This window comes from Canis lupus, chromosome 1 (assembly GCF_011100685.1).
Source record: "Canis lupus familiaris isolate Mischka breed German Shepherd chromosome 1, alternate assembly UU_Cfam_GSD_1.0, whole genome shotgun sequence".
NCBI lineage: Eukaryota > Metazoa > Chordata > Mammalia > Carnivora > Canidae > Canis > Canis lupus.
In genome coordinates, this window is record NC_049222.1 from 4656894 (window position 1) to 4683085 (window position 26192).

The 26192-nt window shown below is 38.1% G+C and overlaps 1 protein-coding gene across 1 annotated transcript in view; it reads right to left on the reverse strand.

Moving 5' to 3' along the window:
- ZNF407 (zinc finger protein 407) overlaps positions 1–26192 on the reverse strand; it is a 448125-nt gene that overhangs the window by 261859 nt on the left and 160074 nt on the right. Inside the window, 1 exon segment of the mRNA XM_038525764.1 lies at positions 14819–14893. Coding sequence (XP_038381692.1) covers positions 14819–14893 — 75 coding nt within the window.

Here is a 26192-nt window from a genome sequence, read left to right on the forward strand (position 1 = left end):
TGATATACCTTTCATTATGTAATGTTCTCAAGAAAAATCATGCTTTATATTTTATATTCCAACAAATGCTAACAATAATGATGCCATCATTGAAACAAAGTAAGCCTATAATTTCTGTAAATAGCATCACTATAAAAGTTTTACAGCAATATGCTTCAGACTAAAAACAAACATATCTTGTTCATTTAAACAAATACACTCAGACTTTTCCACTTTTTATATATTCTATTTCATGAATAAGCACCTTAAACGGGGGGAGGATTGCGTTTCATAAATACACTAACTTGTACCTAATTTGCCAGCAGTTACTAAGATAAAAGTGCTGAGAAGCTATTAAGCATTATATGCAATACTATCAAAAGATCAGCCATGAAACAGCACAGCTTTACCAAAGAACTATGGAATCATAACTCTTTTTCACCAAAGAAGGATGCAATGAAATTCACAAAATTTGTGGACACAGACCTCTATTGAATTGTCAAGATTTTGAATAACTAGGTAGTCTAAGTCAATTCTCTCTGAAACTATTTTCACATCTGTGAAATGTAAAGGTTCCCTTTAAAATCCAAAATTCTTATTATTCCGCGATAAGCTAATTCTGCAATAAGCTACCTTGTGTTAGGACAAATTAAATATAGCAAGCCACTGACATTTGCAAGTCATATGAACTGAAACCTTTAGAAAAGTCCTACTGAATATACTCTCCTTCATAAAAGCTGGTAGATTATTTTTAAAAAATTAAGTGACCCCTTTAGAATCTTAGTGATTCTATAAACACAGTCTAAATTCATTAAAAAGCTATAAATTCTTCCAGTAAGGAATACAAATGAACTCTACCCTCCAATTCATACGCTATTACTCTAGTAACATGGACCCAAGTCCCCACAATCAAAACCACGAGGGAGGACGGTGTCCACCAGGAGACAAGCGAGGACAGGGGCACAACATACTGGGCAACACACTGAGGCTAGGCCAGCACAGCTCAGCAGAGCATTCTGACCTTTTGGGTGGCGCCATAGCACCACGTCAGCACAGAAGGCATCTACAAGAAGAGCAACAGTGATGCAGAGCACAGTCAGGTATAGTGGGGCCCTGCAAAAGGAAGCGATTTCCAAATGAAATTCACAACATCCATCCCTAGAGTCAAACACCTCCGCCTCCCAGGACAGAGCTTTCCCAGGCTTTATCCTCAGACACTCCTGGAGCCTCACCAGGACTCCTAACAAGCGAGGTCAGGCATGGCTGCCAGAAACCCCAGTGTCTGTCTGTAAAGGGGATCGTCCACAAGGGATGCAAGCTGGCTTCAGGACCCCTCCCTGGGAACCTCTGTGCCCTGATGAAACCGCTTCTCCATGACACAGTCGACAGAGGGTCCCTCCGATGTCAACCTCACACTACACAAAGGAAAACACTTCCTAAGATTTCCAAATCAAACTCTTCTCGTAATAAAAGTGAATTAAATAGCCACATGAATTAACAGTCCACACTGATATTATAGATAAATTTTTAAAGGCTAATAATTTTGTAACAAATGACATTTTTGTCCCAAAGTCAAATGTTTTCCATTTATGGCACCACCAGTAAGAGAGTCACTTCTCCAGGATGCAGTAAAAGCACTTGCTTCACTAGCCAGAGGACTAAGTACATGTCTTTAATGTCGCCTTTGCTTTGCTGTACAAAAAGCACATGATATGGGGCATCTGGGTATGGGAAGTGATGGCCTTACTACAAAGACCTCGGAGCACAAAACTGGGCCAAAAATCCTCTTTGGTTATCCTGGGCCCCCAGTGGCTCCATGTTATTGTATTTATGCATTCAACAACAGAGTGAACATCTGTGGATTCACCACCAAAGCTAGACCTGGAACGTTACATTCCAGAGGGTTTTTATAAGATTTTATTTATTTATTTATTCATGACAGACACAGAGAAAGAGAGAGAGGCAGAGACACAGGCAGAGGGAGAAGCAGGCTCCACGCAGGGAGCCCGAAGTGGGACTCGATCCCAGATCTCCAGGATCACACCTCAGGTTGAAGGCACCGCTGGGCCACCAGGGCTGCCGACATTCCAGATTTTAATTTGTCCCACCCTCGTATTTCCAGCTGTGAATGATTACTTTCTCAGATTTTTTTTTCATTCTTTTATTATTTTCATCACCAACTCCCAACAGTGGAATCCACTTGATTAAACTGTTTTGGTTTTAAGCTCTTCTAAGAGGCACTAGAGACCTGAGACAGAAGGACACCCCAGAACCAAGCTGTGCCAAGACACATCCACGAAGGCAAAAGAAACAAAAGCAAAAATGAACTATTGGGACTTCATCAAGATAAGAAGCTTTTTTTTTTTTTTTAAGACTTTTTTTTTTTTTTTTTTTATGATAGTCACAGAGAGAGAGAGAGAGGCAGAGACATAGGCAGAGGGAGAAGCAGGCTCCATGCACCGGGAGCCTGATGTGGGATTCGATCCCGGGTTTCCAGGATCGCGCCCTGGGCCAAAGGCAGGCGCCAAACTGCTGTGCCACCCAGGGATCCCAAGAAGCTTTTGCACAGCAAAGGATACAGTCAACAAAACTCAAAGACAACCTACAGAATGGGAGAAGATATTTGCAAATGACATATCAGATAAAGGGCTAGTTTCCAAGATCTATAAAGAACTTATTAAACTCAACACCAAAGAAACAAACAATCCAATCATGAAATGGGCAAAAGACATGAACAGAAATCTCACAGAGGAAGACATAGACATGGCCAACATGCATATGAGAAAATGCTCTGCATCACTTGCCATCAGGGAAATACAAATCAAAACTACAATGAGATACCACCTCACACCAGTGAGAATGGGGAAAATTAACAAGGCAGGAAACAACAAATGTTGGAGAGGATGCGGAGAAAAGGGAACCCTCATACACTGTTGGTGGGAATGGGAACTGGTGCAGCCACTCTGGAAAACTGTGTGGAGGTTCCTCAACAGTTAAAAATAGACCTGCCCTACGACCCAGCAATTGCACTGTTGGGGATTTACCCCAAAGATACAAATGCAATGAAACGCTGGGACACCTGCACCCCAATGTTTATAGCAGCAATGGCCACGATAGCCAAACTGTGGAAGGAGCCTCGGTGTCCAACGAAAGATGAATGGATAAAGAAGATGTGGTTTATGTATACAATGGAATATTACTCAGCTATTAGAAATGACAAATACCCACCATTTGCTTCAACGTGGATGGAACTGGAGGGTATTATGCTGAGTGAAGTAAGTCAGTCGGAGAAAGACTAACAGTGTATGTTCTCATTCATTTGGGGAATATAAATAATAGTGAAAGGGAATATAAGGGAAGGGAGAAGAAATGTGTGGGAAATATCAGAAAGGGAGACAGAACGTAAAGACTGCTAACTCTGGGAAACGAACTAGGGGTGGTAGAAGGGGAGGAGGGCGGGGGGTGGGAGTGAATGGGTGACGGGCACTGGGGGTTATTCTGTATGTTAGTAAATTGAACACCAATAAAAAATAAATTAAAAAAAAAAAAAGACTGCAGGGCTGGACTCTCACAACAGCTGAGTTTGGGGCTCTGACTCAGTGGCCTTAGAGCATGTCCAGTTCCAACCGAGGATGTCCAAAGGAACTGAAATTATGTCTGATCACTCAGGCATCAAAATATTATGAATGTTAAAATTGCAAAAGTCAGTGGCCTACAGTTCAGGTAAAAGAGCTCTGCAAATAGAAAGAGACTCTCTTTATTCTGATTTGAGAACCCTATAGTTTCTCTGAGATGCAGAGAAGGTGCCTCATAATTGAGCATCTTTGGGACTCTCTTCCAAGTTCAGATGGAGCACCCAGATTGGTTTTATAAAGTATGTATGTGTGGTTTCTTTCTGTTTAAGCAAAAGAGGAAACTCAAAAATTCATTGAAGATTTAAAATACATTCAAAAACTGCTATTATTACAAGTACTAATAAATAATAAACATTGGGCTAGTTATTTTGTTAAAATTTTTCCTCATCTTCAAAATCCGGTAATCATATAAACAATATATTTTTTTAAAAAAACAAACCATAAATTTTTAAAAGCATGATATCCAGCAATAAGTCTGTCACTTCCTATTTGCTGAGAATAAATGGCACATCCATATTACTTAATGGTAACTATGAAATGAGACAAAGACATTTTGAATCCTGGGAGAATAGAAAATTATCAGTAGTAATTAACATGCAAAAAAATGGGGTTTAAATAAAACTTTTCATAAGTATGTTCTGCTGAATCTGCTGTTTCCCACAATCATTGACTTGATCAGATTAGCATAGAAAAGGGGCTTCGGATATTCAGACATCAGCAACTGAACTCCTTTATATGTTTTTACCTAAAAACAAGCATTTTTTATTTTTTTTTTGTTTTTTATTTATTTATTTTTTTTTATCAAGCATTTTTTAAAAGACAGAATGCTATGCATACATAGACCATGATGTTTTCCCCTTGTACAACTATAAATCCATGCTCACATCACCTCAGCCCTGAGAACTGAGAGCAGGTGTCAGCCTCATCTATCACAGCTGAGATGGAAAGCCACAGACACTCAGAAGAATGCACCTGAGCTTGGTACACTAAGAGGCAAGACCATCTATAAGTGCATAAAACTCTGTCAGTCTGTAATACCTGTTTCATAGTGTGACTACAAATCATAGTAGTCTATGATTTGATCATAGATCAAATTAAATCAGCAAAGATAAAGTCCATCTTGAGGCATCTAAGTGGCTCAGTAGGTTAAGCATCTGCCTTTGGCATAGGTCATGATCCTGGGGTCCTGGGATCAAGCCTCACGTCAGGCTCCCTGCTCAGTGGACAGCCTGCTTCTGCCTCTCCCCCTGCTCCCCTGCTCCTTCTCACTCTCTTTCTCTCTCTCTCTCTCTCTCTGTCAAATAAATAAATAATATCTTCTTTAAAAAATAAGTCCATCTTAAAAAAGAAAAATTTCAATGAAGATTTAAACCCATCAATAGTCATTGAGTGTCAATTACCCTTTGAAAAACAGAGAAAGGAAGTCACCAACTATGCCCTCAAGAAATTATCTAGTGTGGGAATAGGGTATACACCACCTATTTTAAAAGGAATGTATTAAGTAGTACACTGACCTAGGTGGGAAGAAGTGATTATAGAGAATGAGAATGTAGGGGAAGATTTACAAGGAGACAAAATCTGGACTTTGTTTGAAAGGACAACCATGCTGACCCACCTAGAGGACACAGCCATGTCTTCCAGTAGGACAAGGAGTGGAAACACCACACACAGTATGCTGAGAGTTTTTCATGCTACCTTGACCAAACTCCTATATCACACTTACTACACCATGGTAGGCCTAGGAAAGCATTCATAAAACAAGAAAGAACTAGAATTACATTAAAAGGATTCTTTCTCTGAAAAGCAGATCTCTATTGAGATCATATGCCAGAAACAACTCAAAATAAAATTAGGTTGACGCATATGAAAGTAATAATATTTAATGGTTTTCAACCTAAGTGTTAATTTACATGATTCAATCTGGGGAAGTGCTAACATTTTAGTAAGCATCAAATGACATCATGATTCTTCTGAAAGGGAATAAAGGATTGGCTGAAACGAAAGAGTGCTTTGGAAGAACATTAGGATTACTATGGGACCAACATGTCTCAAAGGGCACATCACTGTTTGCTTGTTTTCTCCTGTCAGCACTAAGGGTGGGAGAACTAGAATACCAGTGGAGATGTCCTTTGTGTTAAGCTCACAGCTGATTGTACAAGTGACCCCAGGACCAAGAAATGGGGGGTGAGAGCTTAGAGAGTAGCCTATGTGAACCCTTGATTTTTCCTATTAGAGCTCCGTAGTGTAATGAGATGTAAACGTCTTGTTTATCATCTGTTAAAATGGTCGATGAAATTTGCTTTGATCCAACTTTATAAAAAGTATTGCAGAAAGGTTACAAGTTTCCTGAAATTCCTCAGGAAAAATTTTAATCTTGGACTTTTATAAGCAACTACCAAGACATCATGAATATAAAGAACCTCTCACAAAAAGTCAGTACTGTATAATGAAACTGTATAAAAGTTGGTAATTAAGCATAATTGAAGGCTGCAGTGAACATATAGGCCTTTGTTCTTTTTAATTCTGGCACTGACTGGGAATTAAAGATAAGAGCTTAAGGCACATTTTAGTCAGAGTCCAGATGTATAAGCCCCAGTGTTCTAAAAGTAATTTAAGTGAAATAAAAGAAGAGAATAGCCAAAAATATTCTAGATGCCTGCCAGGGGAAAACACCTATATTCTGAACATTTAACATATTTCATCGATCCTATTCGGAATCATTTATTCATTGACCTTAAAAAGGTTAAAACAAAAGATATTCTTATATCCAAGATCTGTCTGAATTACTAAAGCATAGCAAAAACAAAACAAAAACTCTTCAAATGAATTTATCAAATTAAACAGCAACGTATGCTAAAGAAATTCAAACATTCATACTAAAAAAGGTATAGACAGTTCACTATCACCACAGAATCCAGTTATGTCTAGATGGTAATAAGAATACAGCAGACATCATTGTGATAACGATTATCAGTACTAACCATACAACTATGTTCTAATAACTCACTGAACTAGTACCAGATGACATAATTATAATGTATGCAGTATTATCAGTCTTCTGGATTTCCTATTTTGGGAGGTGGAAGTGTTGGGGGAAATATAGGAATTCCTAACCATACACATATCTACCCTTTATTCATCCATGTTCCACAGGAATATGATGAAAAACAAGATCCATTAGAGATGGAATGGATGAGAAAGAGACTCACAAAGGACAGAGGCCTTGGGCTGAGACTGGAAACAGAAAATATCTGGACTGGTAAGCAGGAGAGATGGGGTGCACTCTGAGTGCACGGGGTTTGGGGGGAGGTGGAGCTGCAGGGAAAACCAAAGCATCAAGAAAGGAATAAAATGGGTTCTGGAGTTTTTTCTTTTTGAGAAAAAAATGTGTCTAACAAAATAAAACAGATGATTAAAAGGCTGATTTGCAGAATGGCTCTGCAGCCTGATTCAGAAGGACACTGGAACTGGAAGGATGGAATGGTCCAGGCAGCAAGCCAAGGACGGGAAACAGCACTCACCAGTATCTGTTGCTGTGACAATGCTAACTCGCTTGCCCACAGTGTCTCCCTGGGGTCTAAACTCCACACTGATGGACGAATCATTCCAAGAGCTCTAACTTCTCAGTCTTCCTCTTAAGGACAGAGTGAAAGGGAACTGGCACTGGACTCAACGTTTTTTTCAGCCTGATTCCAACCCAGTTTCCCAGACTCATCCTAACTCCTCCCACAATCCCTTTAAACATTCCAGGTTGATGACCATTTCCTAAAGCATGCACAGGCTGTGGATCTTCAGTTCTTCACCTTACACCACTCTCCCCCAACCCTATGCCCAAGGTCACTCCAGGCACATGGGAACAGAACACGCCAGGCTCCCACGCACCTCCTAGAGGGCCTCTGACTGTGCTCTGCTGGGAAGGCTCTAACTCCAAATTACACTTAAAATGTAGCCCTGTAAAAAGGTCTTTCCAACCATCCATCCTAAAATAGCACCTCTCCAGATATTCTCTGGAATAGCACCCAATTGTCTTTCCATTAGAGCCTTATACTCAATATAAATCTCTTTTACCTTTATATGTGTTATATCTCTCTATCCTGACCCACAGACCATCAGCCCCAAATTTGAGGGGCATGAGAACAAAGGTGTATCATCGTATTTAAACATCAATACCATCTGAATTTGGGAACACAGTATTAACCAGAGTAGTAAATGTTTACTACAAGAATAATTCAATGAAAAAATGAGATAACCTTTATCAGCACCCCCTATCATAACCCTTATGGAAGACTGTTTCCTCTCTTAAAACTTTTCTTTGCATCACTGTGTAGCTTGTCCCTTTCTTTATATACATTATGGACAACTGTACAGTAACTAATCTCTTCTAAAAACAAAGATCATATAATACTCGTGTCTTTAAAATGCCCAGCAAATATATACCCCATTAACACTTAAAATTCCTCTGCTACCAACATGAGAATTTCCTTTAAAGTAGTCATATGGTATTCGATCAACGTAACCACAATGCAGTAAGATGTCCTTATTTCTGACTGAGGACATCGGTATAAAAGGTACACAATCCTCACTTCTTTCCCTGTGGAATACATATTAACTATGTCTGACCAGCAAACTTTAGGAGCAAGCAGTCTTCAAAATAACAAATAATCTTGAGAAATAAAAAGCATAATTTGAACCAGTACAGGAAGTACACTAAGTTTTCAGACCAGAGGGCAAGAACAATTTTTAAAAAGCCTCATAATAGGACTGCGTGCTACCAAATACATTGCACCAAAACCTAACAGCTGAAGGCATATGCGCTCACAGACAAATACTGACCCTACTTTATCAAAATTCCCATTACAAAACTTCCCTTGAATTATCTGAGCAGTGATTTATGTGAGGTGGTTATTGCTTACATAAAATGGGAATTTTCCCTAAGGGAAAAAATGATGAGACCCGAAGCAATAACAGTAAATAAAATGTGTACCATGAAATCCACTCCACTGTCTAGAGATGGACTACAATTCTGGCAATGAGCTTCCCAGCAGTAAACATAAAGAGGAAAACTCAGTTATATAGGGGATGTGCTGGTACTTAAGACCAAAATGACAAGTTGTTTCAGAAAAGCACAACCTTTCCTGGAATTAAGGCCAGAGAGAAACTGGCCCCTGAATCTCACAGGAAGATCTGACATATTTTCATGAGCAGCAACCTGAGGACTATCTTAATAATAAAGACATGCATTTTATAAGGCTACTTCTTTAAACATCCTTAAGTGTAAGTCATTACCACAAAAACTAAGAAGTCCATTCCACCTTAGAAAACAAAAGCAAGGCAGTGAAGGCAAGGGGCTCTCTTGTGACGGTGCTAACTGAAGAGTAAGTGGAAGCACAAGAGTAAGGGAATGGAAGGAATATGCACTCAGGACAGCACGGGCAACCGCTGCACAGGTGTCCAGAGGCCAGAGGCTCCCTGCAGCTCCTGAACCCTCTGCTGAAGGAGGAGCAGGGCCGCCACTGCTCCACGGAAGCTGCGGAGCCAGAGGCAGGCAGGAGCCTGAAAGAGGGATTTCCATCCCCTTGGGGATGAGCCACAAGAATTAACCCTAACTAGGTCCAAATCCCTTGCCAAAGAGTAAGTTGGAAACTTCAACCAACAAATGAGGATCTGAGAACCCAACCTTCTAGACCACTGACACCTCTGTTAACTTCCACCAGGAAAATTCATCAAATCACAGTTAGAAAATACCCATTTCAGTAAGAAAACACTTGTCAGGAAGCAACGATTGAACATTTAAATTATCCACTTAATTGAGAAATATTTCCCAGACACTGACAAGGTATCTTTCATGGAAAATATATACTTATCTCTGTATGCACCTTAATAACTTGTCAGTTTAAATCTGTAACGTATAAAAGGAAATTTTCTAAAAATAATAAATAACCTTGGTTTTAGATGAATTGATGGGACTTCTATCTATCTTTCCACACAGAAGTAATAACTTAGCAGGGCTATATGTCTGTTCAATCCTACTTGTTCACAATAAAACCGTAGTAAATGATCACAAGATACTAATTCTATTCTACCCTGGATACTGTCTGCAGATGGAGAAATGAGAAAAGACAGAAGAAACAGAGTCCTGAGCTCATGCAATACTGAGGTGTAAAGAAGATATGTTTTCCTCCATTTTGGCTCAAGAGTTATTTCTGGTATAAATATATTTTTTTACAACAGAAAAGAGCCTATAAACACTCTATTTTTCTTAAAGTGGGCCCTCATTTAAAAAAAAAAAAAAGAAAAGAAAAAAAGTACTGCTAACCATTTGGGTAAGAGAAGAAATGAGAGGGGAAGACCAATATGCAGTGGGCGAGTAATGGTGATAGTGAGCCTAAGGCCAGAAGGAATAAAGTGACCAACAAGTTTTACAAAGAACACTCCACAGATATCACACAATGGTCACACAACACAGAATAAAATATCTCAGTACATCCATGAGAATAAGGTATCCATTTCAGGGGTAGAACAGAAAACAGTATTTACCCTACAGACATTCATAAGGAATAAACACTGAAGAAGATGACAATCCTTTTTTTTTTTAAGTAGACTCCATATCCAGCACTCAGCATGGAGCCCAATGTGGGGCTTGAACTCAAGACCCTGAGATCAAGAGCAGAAAATAAGAGTCTGAGGCTTAATCCACTGAGGCTTAATCACCCTGATAATGATACTTTCATACAGAAAATGAAAGCAATTATGACAACTTAGCCAAAGGAACACAGTTCTTTCAAATGGACAATCAAGTGGCAATAACAGGAGTTAATCTCATACTCTTCTGATAGGAAAAATTTGAAAATCTCTAGATAAGTGTAATTCAGAATTTTTATAAACTGTATTATTCTCTCATTTAAAGGTAACTTAAGTTTTTGGGGTGCTGGGTGGCTCAGTCAGTGAAGTATCTCCCTTCGGCCCATGTCATGATCCCGAGGTCCTGGGATCAAGCAGGGAGCCTGCTTCTCCCTCTCCCTCTGTCCCTCTTTCCTGCTATACCCTCTCTCTCTGATTAACAAAATCTTTAAATAAATAAATGTAATTTAAGTTTCTAATCAACCCAAGTTACCACTAGCAAAATTTCAAAGACAACTGCATGTGCACATCTATATGCTTTTTTCTAGGAATGTTTAGGTTTGGGATACTTTCAAGTTTTAAGAAAAAGTTATGTTTCCATCTAAACTGAAAAGCAGGTAACAATGGTACTTTCATAAAGTGTTAACATTTAAATATAAAAATTTCTGAAAAAGAAAAGAAAGGAAAGGAGACGAGAAAGACCCCAAAGCCCTATAGGGTATCACATCTGGTAGTCTGGTCCTAATGGCTAACAGCAAACCAGAACCAAGTATCAGAGCTGCCAGTACTTCTATTTCACGGTTGGTCTAGGTAACACCTGGTATGTATAAAAATGTGAGGGGAAAGATTTTACTTATCAATCTTGATTGATCTTATCAATAAGATCAAACATAGTATTAAAAGGAAGATAGCTAACCACAAATTCCAAGTGTCTGGTAAAAAGAGATAGAGCCAGCATAAATGAAAAGAGCTCAGGGATCTGAAACAGGTCTAGGGAAAACCCATTCACCTGAACAAAACCACTGATCAATCCTGGGCTCGCCCTGGGGTCTAAAGACTCCCCATGTCGACCATAACACAGAGTTTCACAAGCTGAGTAGATGCCTCCCAAATTGCTTCACTAAAGAAATACTAAGGTTTTTATCTGGATATTAATTAACAACTTGAAAAAAACAGGTACATTTCCTTTGTTATGAATTATTTAGCTCTTAGACTCTCTGACACATGGATCCAATTTAAAATCCTCTATTGGAAAAAGTGGTTTGGGCGTAAAAGCCCCCTGAGATGCTGTCAGAGCAGATAACTTTGCTGGCCCCTGAACACCACAAACACCAGAATCCCAGTGAGCCTTTTCCCCTCCTGCTATTTACAATCACTCAAAGCCCAGCTGACTTCTACACAGGGAACTAGGAATGCCATCTCCTTCTATTATAATATGCACCTGACTTCCACATGAGAAAAACTTATTAGGGCTGTTTCAGTGGTGGTAATTGTACATAGGCTCGTTTTCTTGATTACTATTAGCAAACTCAGTCATAAAGATACTTTGGCTTACTATATTACAAACAGAATTACTTATTTAAAATAAATACTTTAGAATGAACTTGCAAATTAATTGGAGTTTATTATTTTGGAATGTGAATCGAATGAGGCTATATTCAGTTATTTATATTTAAGTGTACAAGACTTCAGAAATACAGTAGTCTACTTAGTACCTTAAAGTAACTTCATGCAAATTTAGGGACAAAAAAACATGTTCTTACACAAGCCATCACTTCAGGTGTCCATGAAGTCAAACATATATATTTGAAATTGTCTAGCTTTCTGTGCTAATGACAGTCATGCTGACAAAATTTACTGGTTCATCAAACTATAGTGCAAATATATGAATTTATTTGTAATAAATTATCATTTTTGCATATATCAGTCAAAGCACAAGGCCTAAATACTTGCAAACAAAATGCATTATTAATTTAATTGTCACAGCCTATTTGGTTAACTTCTATTACTATTTGCTATAATATGCAATGCATAAGAAGGAAGAATCAAATTTAAAACATAAAAAAGTAAGCTGATTATTTTGTCCTGGAGAAATTAAAATACAGCAAGCTTGCAAAATTATAGCCAAGGCATTAATGTTTTAAATAGGTAAGAAAAAAATGTTTAACTTAATTTAAAGAACAGTTATGCCCAAAATGAAGGTTCAAAATGCTGATAAAGAGTTTCTTTGTTTCCTGAAATCATTAAAAGGCATCAAATTCCCTCCCCGAGGTAGGAAGAAAGGTGGAATGGGAGCCCTTTGGCACTGACTTTGCTACTACAAAGTGCTAGACTTTGCTACTTGAATGTGACTCTCCCCAACCATGCAGGTCTACTGGGAAAGGACACTGCGGTGGGGGTCCCGGCCTTCTGACTTAGTATTTTTGTGCAGTGAGAGGGAGCGCCCTAGAAACAAGTGTCCTAAACGAGAAGGCTTCTGAAACACAGAGGTCATTTAAATAACAATTCAATGGAAGATGCCCAGTTGAGAGGATCTCAACAGTCTGGACTACATGGGGGTCAGGACCCAGAAGATGGTGTGTTTTCCCACTTGAGGTTCCTTTTCTGATTTTCAAGTCAAAACCAGATTAATGCCGGAGAAAAAGCTAACCACCTCTCAAAGGGTAGGAAGACATGCTATCTTTCTCTTGCCACTGTGTAGCCTCCCTCTAGGTGTCAAGGGACAAAATGAGCGGAAACAAGCAACTGTTCCTGGAGTATACAGAAAAGGTAATGGAAACCAAACAGTACATCTGGGCTCTTCACCCTACTGTCATAATACACAAGAGGTGTCTACTGTATTTAAGTGCCTAAAGGATAAAAATATGTATCAGGTAATGAATTTTTCATTGTATGAAACGATATGAAAACTTATTTTACCTTTTTAAATTCCTAAATAAAAAGCAAAATTTTGAACTGAATTTTGCTTTAAAAAACAATTTCAAAACTCCAATGTTTTGAACATTTGAGTTCAAAACATATACTAGTTACCCAGTAAGGGAAGTATTTTCTTTTCAGTAATCATCTGATCTGTTTTCATTCAAAATTTATTTGGGGAACAAAATATACTAAGTACCTGTATGTAAAGATTCTCAAGGTGAGATAATTAGTACAAGAAAGGACAATGGGATTAGAGTCAGAAAAATAACAATTCTAACATTCATTAATTAAAAACACTGAGTAAGTTACTACATATTTCTGAATCTCAGTCCTTAGATCTAAAAACCTGGAATAATAATGCACTGCTAATAATAATTCAGAGTGATTATTGAGATAATGCATGTGAAAGCAACAAAAACATAGTATGACAAATGTTTTTGCTTCCTCTTCCTTATACACTCATGAAACAAAACTTTGACAAGTTCCAAATTATAATTTAAGTAATAAAGAATTTGTTGAATTTTAAGAATAATGCATTCAGGATATGTTCAATACATAGAGTTTGGCTCAAATTAAATATAATGCTTCAAAGAGAAGTACCAGAAATCAAAAGATAAGGAGTAGGCATACATAGCACTCAATATTTTGACAAAATAGTCACATCCAAACTAAAATGCTAAAGAAAATAATATGCCTTCAATAGAAGAGTCAAGTTAAACTGCTTGTAAACAGAAAATATTGGTAAGAGCATTTTAAATTTTTTAAAAAGGCAATTAAACATTTGCAAATAAGGAAGAGGTCCTTGGAAGTCCTAAGCTGCAAACTTGTAGAACAAACTGCATCTTTATTGACATCTTTAAAAAGTACTAAAAACCTAAAGCTTCCAGGAGTGTCTACAAGAGTTTCCGATACCATCTTAGAGGATTGGGGGTAAATATCCCATGTCTTTGAAGGAAAGAAAGAGAAATTCTCACTAGTTCTGAGTTGTACATTTTGCAGATTCAAAAATTTTAGAAGTAGCCATACTTCTATAGAAGTAGCTATACTCATCTGATAGCTGACATTGCTATATTTCTGCTCACCTAATATAATTAAGTCTATGTGATGAAGCTAATTATGATACAGTAGCAGGAAAAAAAGAAAGCCTGGCAGTTGATGACATAATAATTGTGGTGTTATTTTTCATGACATGGCAACTATAGTATTATTTTGGGGATGACACAAGATGTATTTCTTTTTTAGTATCAGCAATGTTTAATTCTACAGTAAGAATTTGAAAATACTGCTTTAAAAATTCAAAATAAAAATACAGGAAGAAACAAAGTTTACTTTTACATCATTATTTTAGTTCATTCAAACACATGTGCAGAGGTCAATCCCCTCCAAATAAACTTGTCTACTGTTTCAACGTTATTTCACAATTTCACACATTCAAAGTCCTTCAAATCTTTGCAAATATTTTTAGATCAGAATTTTTAGAATTAAAAGGACATTAAATTTTTGTGGAAGAATGGTATGAAATACAATACTCAACAACAGAGTACCAAAAACTCAAAATATGATGAACTAATTTGATAAACATTCTAGAATTCACATCATTAAACATGGCCTAAAATGCAAATATAATTGTATTTACTAAATTTTTTAAAATGAGTGAAAATTACCTTTCTTTTGGGGTGCCAACTCCATGTTTGCCTAGTAGATGAGTATTTAAGTGCTTCTTCATTACAAAAGCAACCCTAAAGAAAGAAATAAGAATAATTATAGAACTAAAACATGACTCTGCTAAAAATATGTCCAGAAAGTATTTAAAAACAGGCATTTATATGTGGATATAACATGAAAATGCACATTACAGTGGCACTCCTGGTATAGACAAGGAGTCTATAGATCAAATGTACTGTCATACCTAAAAATCAGAAGAAATAACTGTATTTAAATTAACTGGCTCATTTTCTTACTCAGGTACACAAGTGGGCAGAAACGGTGACTGTAGCTCAGTCACTGTACTTCCCCATCATCAGAAAGACAAAGCAAAGCCTTGACCTAACTGGTACTGCCCTGTAATTGAGCCCAAACTTCAATAATGAAAGTTTGAGAAAATACCATTTTATTAAATATTTAAGGGACTATAAAAAAGAAAATGAATAACCTCCATGAAGCTTCCTTGATAACAAGGCAATAATTTGAAAAGAGGTCTTTAAAAATGATGTAAATGTTTATTGTGGCATAAGCAAAAAAAAAAAAAAAAAAAGTACTTAAGTGCCAAAAAGATATCAATAACTAAAACAAACAAAAGTATTACCTGACATGCTATCTTATTTTCTACACAAATCAGCTTAATTCAATTCTGAGGGCATAAATATAAAATGGACCAGAATCAGCAGCCAGTCCCTAGAACACCAATCTCCTTCCGAACACAGTACAACATCAATTTAATTACATCGTGATTATTTAAAACAATTTAAATCTCATTCAGAAGCATCAAACTAAAATGGTTCTCTTGATAAGCGAAAAAAAAAATTATGTTATAACTTTCAGTGTAAAAGGGCTTGCAAACATTTTTGTTAATTATGTATTACAGCTGTCCTTCATAAAGTTAATTACCAATAGCTGAAAGGCAACAGAATCTATTTGCATATGTACATGAAAGGCATGACATATGCAAAAATATGATTTTAATTAGCATTCTATGATATGAAGGGCTACAAATCAAATTGGCATGTTATAAGATTCTTAACATTAAACACTGAATTCATCTGGACATGTTTGCACAAATGGGCAACGTAAGGCTGTAAAGTACTGTGGCCCTTACAAAAGAGACATGTCAAACGCTAAGACTAAAACAATTTCTAAAAATGTGAATGCCTCTCTTTTCTTTTTGCTTCATGTCTGGCCTATTTTGGTTCTATTCCTTTAATATTAGGGTTTCGAGGCTAAAATAATATATTTGTATTTTTTAAATGACTGTGACTTCATTATTCAAATAATGTATTTGTATACACTGAAAATGGCACTCATTCTTTTTTATATATAGGTAATAACTATGGACAATACATGCTTGACACTATAAATAACTGAGCACACTATAAATCATTAAAATGGAAAAATAATGATTACATGTAAAGAATCAAACTGTGATGATATTAAAGGCTTAGCAAAAGTAATAGTACAAGATATTCTATATTTGTTCCTGCTTGATTCGGACAAAATAAATAACATTTTTCATTTCCTTAAAAAAGAATGTAGTAATAACAACAGTCCGCTTAAGTCATAACTTCCCTACAGTCCTCTATTTTCCTATAATTAAAAAAACATAAAGCTAATAGCAAAGAGCAAAGGTTAAAAGTCCAAAGTTGCAAAGCACAGCTTATTTACACGACCAAGTATAATTTAGGAGATGTGAGCTCAGAACCACAGTGCAATTTCTAAAAGAAAAAAATTTTATTAATTAAAATGTGTAAGTTTTAAGAATTGAAACAAAAATATTACACCACACAGGGGAACAAACTAAAAAGTACAGAGAGAGGGAAAGCTTCCACCTAATATAATTCTTAAATTACCTGCTGAATGTCTAGAATACTAAATATTTAGAGGAATAACAATTTTTTATTATAGGAAAAATTTATAATACTAAAATACAACTCAATTATAGTCAAATGTAAAATGTTCATTTATCCAAAATCAGACTTCAAATAAGTATAAAGTCTTTAAATTTGGGCTACATGAGCGCAACTAGCATCAAAGTCTCAATGTCATCCTCAATTAAAAAATATAAGTCAAGTCCGACTAAAATAATCTCACCAACACATCTGAATATAACATTGCCAGCAAACTATGATTGTTGAATGCAGTCTACCTCTCATTGCCACCATCACAGTGTTGCTTGATTATTTTTTAACATCGTAACTGCTTTGGAAATTTTATGATCTACCCATCACCAGAAATAAAACAGTCCCAAAGCTGAAAAGCTATACAATCAAAATGCCTTGCTCCTGATAAAATATTTCTGCCTTTATACACACATTGTGCTCCTGCAAGAGGACTAGTCGCTTACTGCGTGTGTCACTAATATGCAAAGTCAGTTAAGGTCGTGCCTTCATGGAGCTTCCATCCTATAATGTGTAGCTTCCGGACAGGATGCAGTGGCAACCAGCCTGCCACACCCCTGCAAGGACACACTGGTCACATGGGCACACACCAAGTCACACACCCGATAGGGAGAATGCTTCAGGACCACTGAAGTGCACAGTGACCAAACCAGAGTCCCTGCTCAGAAAATGTAAAAACAAGTGCAGGAAACAGACAAGAACAAAAAGTAAAACGCACAGCATCTCAAATAGTGTGATAAGCAGTAGGAGGGAAAAAAAAATGAAAAGCAAGAAGACCTGCAGCATCGGCCCAGAATCATTTGTACTCTGGACAGCTCTGGGATGTGGTCCGGGTAGAAGGGGGCAAGAAGTGGGCAGGCGACAGGGCAGCAAGGCAAGGTGGCCAGGACAGCAGCCGGGAGCCCGTCAGTGGGGCCTGCTCTTGGAGCCAGAGGCAGTGGAAGGGTAGGGAGGACAGGGCAGGACTGAACCTGGCTCAGACCCCAGTGAGCGGGGAAGCCGGTGGCACTGGTGTGGGAACCAGGAGAGACCAGTCTGACTCCCTGCTGCTTGGCCCAGAGCAGGGACTGGGGGAGGGACCAGGGCAGGGCTGGGTGGGGAGGGCTCTGCCAGATATATCCAACAAGAGGCAAACCCACTGGTCTTGGGGTCAAGAGCGAGATCCAGGCTAGAACATACGCTCTGAGGCAATCTATCTGCCAATGCCTGACAATCTGAAGGAACACCTTGAAATAATAAAAAATATATATATAGTGTTTTTTAAATATGATTGATTTCCAAGTACCAATAATTGCCTAAAATAGCATCACTTAAAATTGTTTTTGGTGTCAAAAGAGCAGCAGAGTAATAACATTAACACCCTCACTATAGATTTCTACTTTCCATACAAACATTTCATATTTTAACTTCCAATTTTAAACTAATTTCTCCTACACGATCTATTGATCTAATCAGAACCTCTTCCTTTATTCCTTTAGGTTTTATCACTGCAGAATTATTTCCACTTGAGAGTCATGAAAGATTATCTGACTGGTCTATTTAAGTAAATAGGATACAGTACCATGGTCCCAGGGAGAGATATGAAAAGCAACAGAAACCAAGACCACAGCATATCAGCATCCCCAGCTCACACACTCAAGTCAGGGTGTTCTGTGCAGGTTCACACAGGTTGTGTTTCTCCAGAACTCGAGCAAAGAGGAGAACAGTAGTATGTTTCTCGACTTTTTGCTATCTTGTTATTTCTGTGTCCGTTGTCTCTCTAGAAGGGCAGACGTTCCTCAAAGACCAGCCTGTAGGACAGAATATCCAGCTACTTGCATATTTCTGGTGATCAGGTCAATATAGGCCATAGAGTTCATGGGAAAAATAAATGGCCAAACACAAGAACACAGTAAGTTAAGAATCTGAAAGACATGTGAATGCGGGACTATGATGCGAGGATATGTATGTATACTCACTGTCTTACTGTGGGATCCAGAGCCCCCTACCCAGTTCTCCCAATGGTCCCCTCGACACTCACACCACATGCTCCCAAACTGCCTGTCACGATGCCGGCTTCACCCAGTGAAAAAGCTGGGTGAGCCAAACAGTAACATAACTGACAGTGTTCAGTCACTGCTGAAGAAGCAGAAAATTTAAAAAACACACACCAGGGGCAGCTGGCAAAGACTAGCCTGGAATCAGGCCCTGGTGGTCACTGTCCTGAAAAATGCTGGGGAACTAACTCCACACCCAGGTGACCAAAGCAGCATGTGTCTTGCCAGCAGCAGTTCAAGGGCAACGGCAGACAATGAGCATGGGGACAGAAAGGAAGCAGAGAGGCAAGCCACGGTAGGACGGCGCTGCCAATAAGCCTTGTGCAACTTCGAGAATACTGAGTATGTTCCCTGAGTTGCAAGCCCCTGAGTGGCAATGGCAGAAAAGCAGTGCTTCACAGGAATTTTATAAGAATTAAAGAAACAGGGCAGCCTGGGTGGCTTAGCGGTTTAGCGCCGCCTTCAGCCTAGGGCATGATCCTGGAGACCTCCAGACAGAGGGATCGAGTCCCACGTCAGGCTCCCTGCATGGAGCCTGCTTCTCCCTCTGCCTGTGTCTCTGCCTCTCTCTCTCCCTCTCTGTGTCTCTCATGAATGAATAAATAAAATCTTAAAAAAAAAAAAAATTAAAGAAACATCATAGCATGAAAAGCAGGTAAGGACACTTAACGAATAATAGCTAATAGTCACCCTGTCATTTATACATATATGTGTTTCTAGATACATGTGTATGTACATGTGTGTATATACATGTAAATATATATATTTATATAAATATATAGTGATATAGTTACATCTAGGAAAAAAACAGTTAGTGCTATAGTTATATCTAAAAAAAAAAAAAAAGTTCAAGGATGTCAACTACAAAAGCTTCCATCCCATAGGGCCAGTTAACACCTTAATTGACACACAACAGCTTTAAAAAGATCTCAGTTCATGTCTGTAAAATAACCTAAAAGGTCAAGATACAGGGATCTGACAATCTAACACTTCAAACAAAAACACCTGCCTATGTGAACACCAGTTGACCTGAGATGTAAACAAGCACTCACTTTGACTCATTTACATTAGATACCTCTCTATTTATATCAATCTCCAAGAAAGGCAGGGGAGGAGGGCAGGGAAACCAAGAAAGCACTCCAAAACTAAACACAGCAACAAGCAAAAAATAATGAATGGTCACACACATCCAAATGGCCACAAATCCATGGTCTGTTTTGTTCCTCCTTGACAGTTTGAGTGCCAAGTCTCGGAATTAAAAATAATAATTTTAACTAACTGGGAGAAAGAAAGAATGCCTTGAATGAGTAAAAATTCTAAACTTTAGTATTTCTTTAAAAGAAACTTATATTCAGTATTTTCCAAGTCTTTATGCACATATTCCAAACCCTAGAGTCCCCTAAGAAAGGAAGCCTACACAAAGAACTGCATCCCCTATCATCCTGCCCCTTTCCCAGGACTTCACTGGTGCTTTGCATCTCTGTCATAGACCATCTTCCCCTGCAATCCCATATGCACTCTCTGCCCCCTCCCCACCCATAACAAAAGGCCCTCACTTTCCTACCAAGTGCACAGCTTGGGTTTCTATCAATCCTCCAGGTGCCACCAAAGATGCAGGGGACACTTCAGAGGAATACCTCACAGGCAGTGTCCTAGGTTAACCCCTTCACAGTACTGTTGCTCAGACGTATTCACTCTGCAAGCTCAGACATGTTATCTAATAAGGTGCCTTCGGTTTCCTCATATATCAAATGGGATGGTAGTAACTGCTCCTACCTAATAAGGGTGTGATGAGGATGACATGATTATTGTTTGCACAGTACAGAGCATGGTGACTCACACATTCTTAACATTACACAAATCTTTGCCACTTTTAGCACTAAACCACCCTAGGCTCAAAGGTTCAAGACATAAAAACACCATCCCCAACATCCTACCTCATCCCCACTGGCCAGACCCTCTCTGAAATCAGGCACCAAGTTAGCAGGAAGAGGAGCTGCCTGCCACACTGTCCATCTGTTTAGGAATCCCATGTTCATAAGAACTATAGTGCAATTCAAAGTGATTCAATTCAAATGCTAATTAAAAGGTTCACATGTTTTAATACCTTCACTAAGCACTGGGGGCCCAAAACCAAACAGCACTCTGGGCCTGAGCAAAGAACAGAGAGCAGCAAGCAATGATAAAGAGCGTCAGGTGCGGGGCAGCCCCTGTGGCGCAGCGGTTTAGCACCACCTGCAGCCCAGGGCGTGATCCTGGAGACCCTGGATCGAGTCCCATGTCAGGCTCTCTGTATGATGCCTGTTTCTCCCTCTGCCTGTGTCTCTGCCTCTCTCTCTCTGTCTCTATGAATAAATAAATAAAATCTTTAAAAAAAAGAGCGTCAGGTGCCATCACCGAGATCACAAGCAGAGACGGCAGACAGCAGGAGTCTCCTCAAGGTTCCAGAGAGGCCTGGGAGAATGGTTAAACTCATTCATCTGTGCAGATTCCAGGCCCAGGGAACAGGACATGCAGTGGGGAATGAAATAACACAGGTCGAGAAAGACTGTCAGAGAATTAGGTACAAATCTGAGATTTAAAAAAAAAAAAAAAAAAAAAAAAAAAACAGCAGAGTTCTAAATCATGAAGGGTCTTACAAGTAAGTCAGGCCAAAAACTTTAGATTTTTGTCCAGATTCTCAACATTTGCCAAATATCCTACAACCAACTGCTCTGTAGGATGTTACTAGTGATATTACCAAAAGGGGAGGGAGGGTAGGGGGTCAAGCAAGCCTGTGGCAAGGCTGGATTAGAAGAGTAAGAGTACGCAGGCTTCCCATGTGAAGGAGCTCATGAGCACAGAGTCCCAAGAAAGGAAGGGGAGATGTGCACAGCTCTCCCTGAGCTTAGTGGACCACTGAATATTTTTGTCATAAAAACCAATGTCCATCTCCTAGAACTGTGTCTTCAGGACATGATATAGAAAATGCTGCTGTGGAGTCCGGGGAATGCTGAAGGGACACAGGAACATGATGGACACACACGTTCTAAGGCATCAGCTCTGCAGTCCGCGCTGGGATCAGACCTTCACTCAGCCCCTGACCAGTCACAGGGGTGACCCTGCACATCTCTTTTTGAATCACATGGATCCTCTCCTTCCTAATGTATAGCGTGGAATAATCCTACTTAGAAAGGTTTAAAAATGAGCTAACAAAAACGCATGATTTAGTGCTGTACCTGTGACACTACAATCATTCAATGACTCATAAGTAATACACGTAACGCTAAGCAACCAACAAGGATCTGAGGAGACAAAGGCGAACAAAATGCAACTTCAACTTCAACATGCACAAGGGTTGGAATCCAGGTCATGGAAACAGAAGTCTGAAGACATAATGTCAGCACGACCAGGAAGAAACAAGACATGTATTTAAAAATAGGGCTGAGGGTGCAATAAACTTCTCAGCACCACAACTGGGAATTTGAAAAGTTTCCCTCTTGCCCTAAAATCAACAGTACTGACCAACCAAAGTCATCTAATTTTCACTGAGCACAAGATCAGTGCAAGGAAGCAACTTAATTTTCATCACTGTACATATTTATAAGCAACATTCTTTGAATGCATTAAACCTCGAAAGGCTAAAATAGAAAGGATATACAGAATATTAAATAATGATTCTCCAAAGAACAATCACAATCCATTTCCCCACATAAGTTCTAGATATACAATATATTATCAATAATGTGATTTGACATTTAGAGCAAATGTCACTTGTCATTAAAAATATATATGGAAATTTTTGCCATTTTGCTTAATATGTCTTTTTCATGATTAACAAGGTATTCCCATTCTGAAAGTGACTGTAAATGAAGACTACTTTTATACTATAGTTTCACATGTTAATTTCAGTTTTTAATGGGATAGTATAAAAGATAGATGACTTATAGATTTTCATATTGCCATAAGTGTGTATTTCTCCTCATGACTCCACATCACAGGAGCAATGGCCCCTGAAAGATGTCCACATCCTCATCTCCGAAACTTGTTAGGATATAAGGCAAAGGGGAATAAAGGTGGCAAATGAAATTAAGGTTGCTAATCAGCTGACTTCTAAACAGGAAAATTATCCTGGATTATGTAGGTGGACTCAATGTAATCACAAGCATCCTTAAAAGTGGAAGAGAGATGGAAGAAAGGAATCAGAGCAGGAGATGGACACATGAAAGCAGGGCCAGAGAACAGTTACTTTGCTGGCTCTGCTGTTGCTGGGCCTGAACATGGACAAACCGGGCCAATCGCCAAGGAATCCAGGTGGATTCTGTTAGCCGACATGCAAACATCTTCCTCCCTAACAACCTTCTCCCAATGGCTTGAGAGTTCATTAATGAATCTTACCTGTCTCCATTATTATAATGAGGGATGCAAAATGATATCATTCTATCATTCCTCCTACATTTATTAGAGTGACATTCTTCTACAAAGAACTTTACCATTTACCCTGTCTCATGCTCTCTCTCTTGCTCCCTTTCAAGAATTTTCAATGGACTCTTGGATTTTCAATTTACAATATGTTTTATAATCAATTACCATAATTATGCCTTATTATTCCCAAACTGAACCCAAACTGGCCAGTGGAGATCCTTCAATGCTGGTTATCTTTTGACTTCACTCTTCCTAGTACTTGAGCATCTCCTTCTTTTCTAGCAGATGTTGCAAGCTCACCAGACCCCTTCCCTGCTGTAGACCTGGCACCAGCCCTAGTCTCTCACAGTAAGGGGTGGTATGTACAAAGCAAAATCTGGGCGCTAACTCTGATGGCTGTTATCGGGAGATCAGTGAATAGAAGCCCTTTTGGTGCACAATGGTGGAAAATAAATAAACAACACAAACAAATAAATATGATGCACATATTTTCTGGTGGCCAGGAAAGAAAACATATAAAGAGGATCCCAACGGTACTGGCTACTCTTGGTAATGAGTATTCATTACAACTATCAACTGTAGCTTTTCATTATTCTACAACACTATGTAACAGGTTTTCAAGTAGCATACAAATATGTTTTTATATTTAAAAAATCACATTATATACATATACATGCATATATATACATACATCTATATATGCAAAGCTTTTTTCTTTTTTTTAAGATTAATTTTTTAATTTTTATTTATTTATGATAGTCACACAGAGAGAGAGAGAGAGAGAGAGACAGAGACAGAGACAGAGACACAGGCAGCGGGAGAAGCAGGCTCCATGCACCAGGAGCCCGACGTGGGACTCGATCCTGGGTCTCCAGGATCGCGCCCTGGGCCAAAGGCAGGCGCTAAACCGCTGTGCCACCCAGGGATCCCCATGCAAAGCTTTCTATTCAAGCGATTCTTTTTGTGAATCCTCAAAGTGTAAATGTACTGTTCACTACCACTTTCTAAAGGCTCTAATAGCATGCTTCTTTGCACAGGTTCTAAACTACTCCTGAACATTCCCTGCTTCTCACTACAGTCAACTCCTCTCCTTCCTCTTACCTTCAAACAGTGACATTTTCATTTTTACTTCAGAGTTGTAATTCATTTCCTAGGTGTCATGCATAACCTCTTTGTGGATGACTCTAAAATATCTATCTCCACCCATGGCCTTTCCTGGGGCATTTTTTCTTCTCTGAACTGACAATACCTTAAAACACATCTGACCCTCAGTTATGATTTTCCCACACTAATGGTCTCTCCAAATTTCCCTAATTCTAGCACCAGTAACACCTTATCAATTCAATAATCACATCCTCAGGTTCATAAATCATCACCTGTTTCTTCACAACTGTTCCCTATCAAGACAGTATACACTTCTCTATCTGGTATGATTATACTACAGCAACCATTTTACGAGAGTGTTGAGGCATCAAGCTCTTTCCATTGCAATTCACCCCCTCTACCGCCATCACATCATCTTTCTATAAACAAGTTCACACTGCACCTCAGCTCATAAACATTTAATGATTCCTTATGGAACTGAATAAAGCACCAAGCCTTAAAAAGCAAATATTAGTTTTCAATAGTCATCTGAACCAGCCCAATTCTAGAATACTCCCTCAAGAAAACATCTGAAAAAAAAGGCAAAAAAGCTGCTCTCCAATTAAAATATAAAAATATCCTAAATGCTCAGGAATAATGACATGATTATATTAGAGTATTACCAATAAAAAGTACAAAAAATTTCTCAAGGCATATTAGATCTAAAAAGACAAAGACATTATATACAATGTAACACTGCATACAATATAGACACACAACTTTTATACTCAGACATATAAACATACGTATACATAAAGCAAATACAAGTCAAAATCACTTATCGTGGGATCTATTTTTAGATTATTCATATTCTTTGCTTTCTACAATTAATAAAAATTTTAAAAGTAAAAGCTAGCACACTGCTTTACACATGAACTAGGAGGGACTGGGACTCCAAGAAGGGGAGTACCTTTGACTCTGACAAGAAAATGTAAATTGTTTTTTTTTTTTTTTACAGAGAAGCTGAAGATGCAAAAGCAAGAGTCAAGCCTCCTAGCCTTGAAACAGAGCTCATCCACTATTATGCATCTCCTGCCTAATGGAAGAGTCTACCTCGTGGGAGACAAGAAAACAGAAAAAGACAAAGCCACAGAAACAAAAGTATTCAGAAATAAAATTGAGAGTGTATTAAATACTGATCTAAATGAACAGGACCCCTTACAACCTATGAGTGAAAAAATCAAGTAGTTGAGGTAGGTCAAAGGTTCTACTTTTTGTTGTTTTAATACACTGAGATTAGGAAAGTACTTATAAAATTTAAAAAGAAAATATTTATCCTATGATGAAGACACAAACTAAAAATTAATAACTGGTAAAACAGGTCAGATAAAAATAAACACAATGCAATCAGTTAATAAGAATAATTATTCTTAAAAATAAACATATATTTAATAATACTGATATATGTTTATTTCTAAGAATAAACCAATGGCCAATGGGGATAGAATGCATTGGTTTTATTATGAACAAAATCAAGATAAAATAGATATTTTACGTTCTAAGTGTTAGAAATCAAGATGATGCTATAGTTGTAGTGAAAACGTAAAATATGCTGCACAAAATAAAACCACCTAAACGAAATACTAAAACTTCATTCATATATAACATAAGTAATGAACTATGTTATATATCATCCTAAACACATTGATAAACAGGTTCCCATTTAGATTGTTTTAAATATGACTTCACATAAGAATTTTTTCCATCCACTTCTCTGGCCTATTAGCTAGCAAATTAACTTAGATGAACACAAAAAAACCTGAAATTTCTCAAAGGAATTCAAATCTATAAAAAGCTTTACATGGCAAATAAAGAAAAAAATCTACGATTATACGAGATATCTT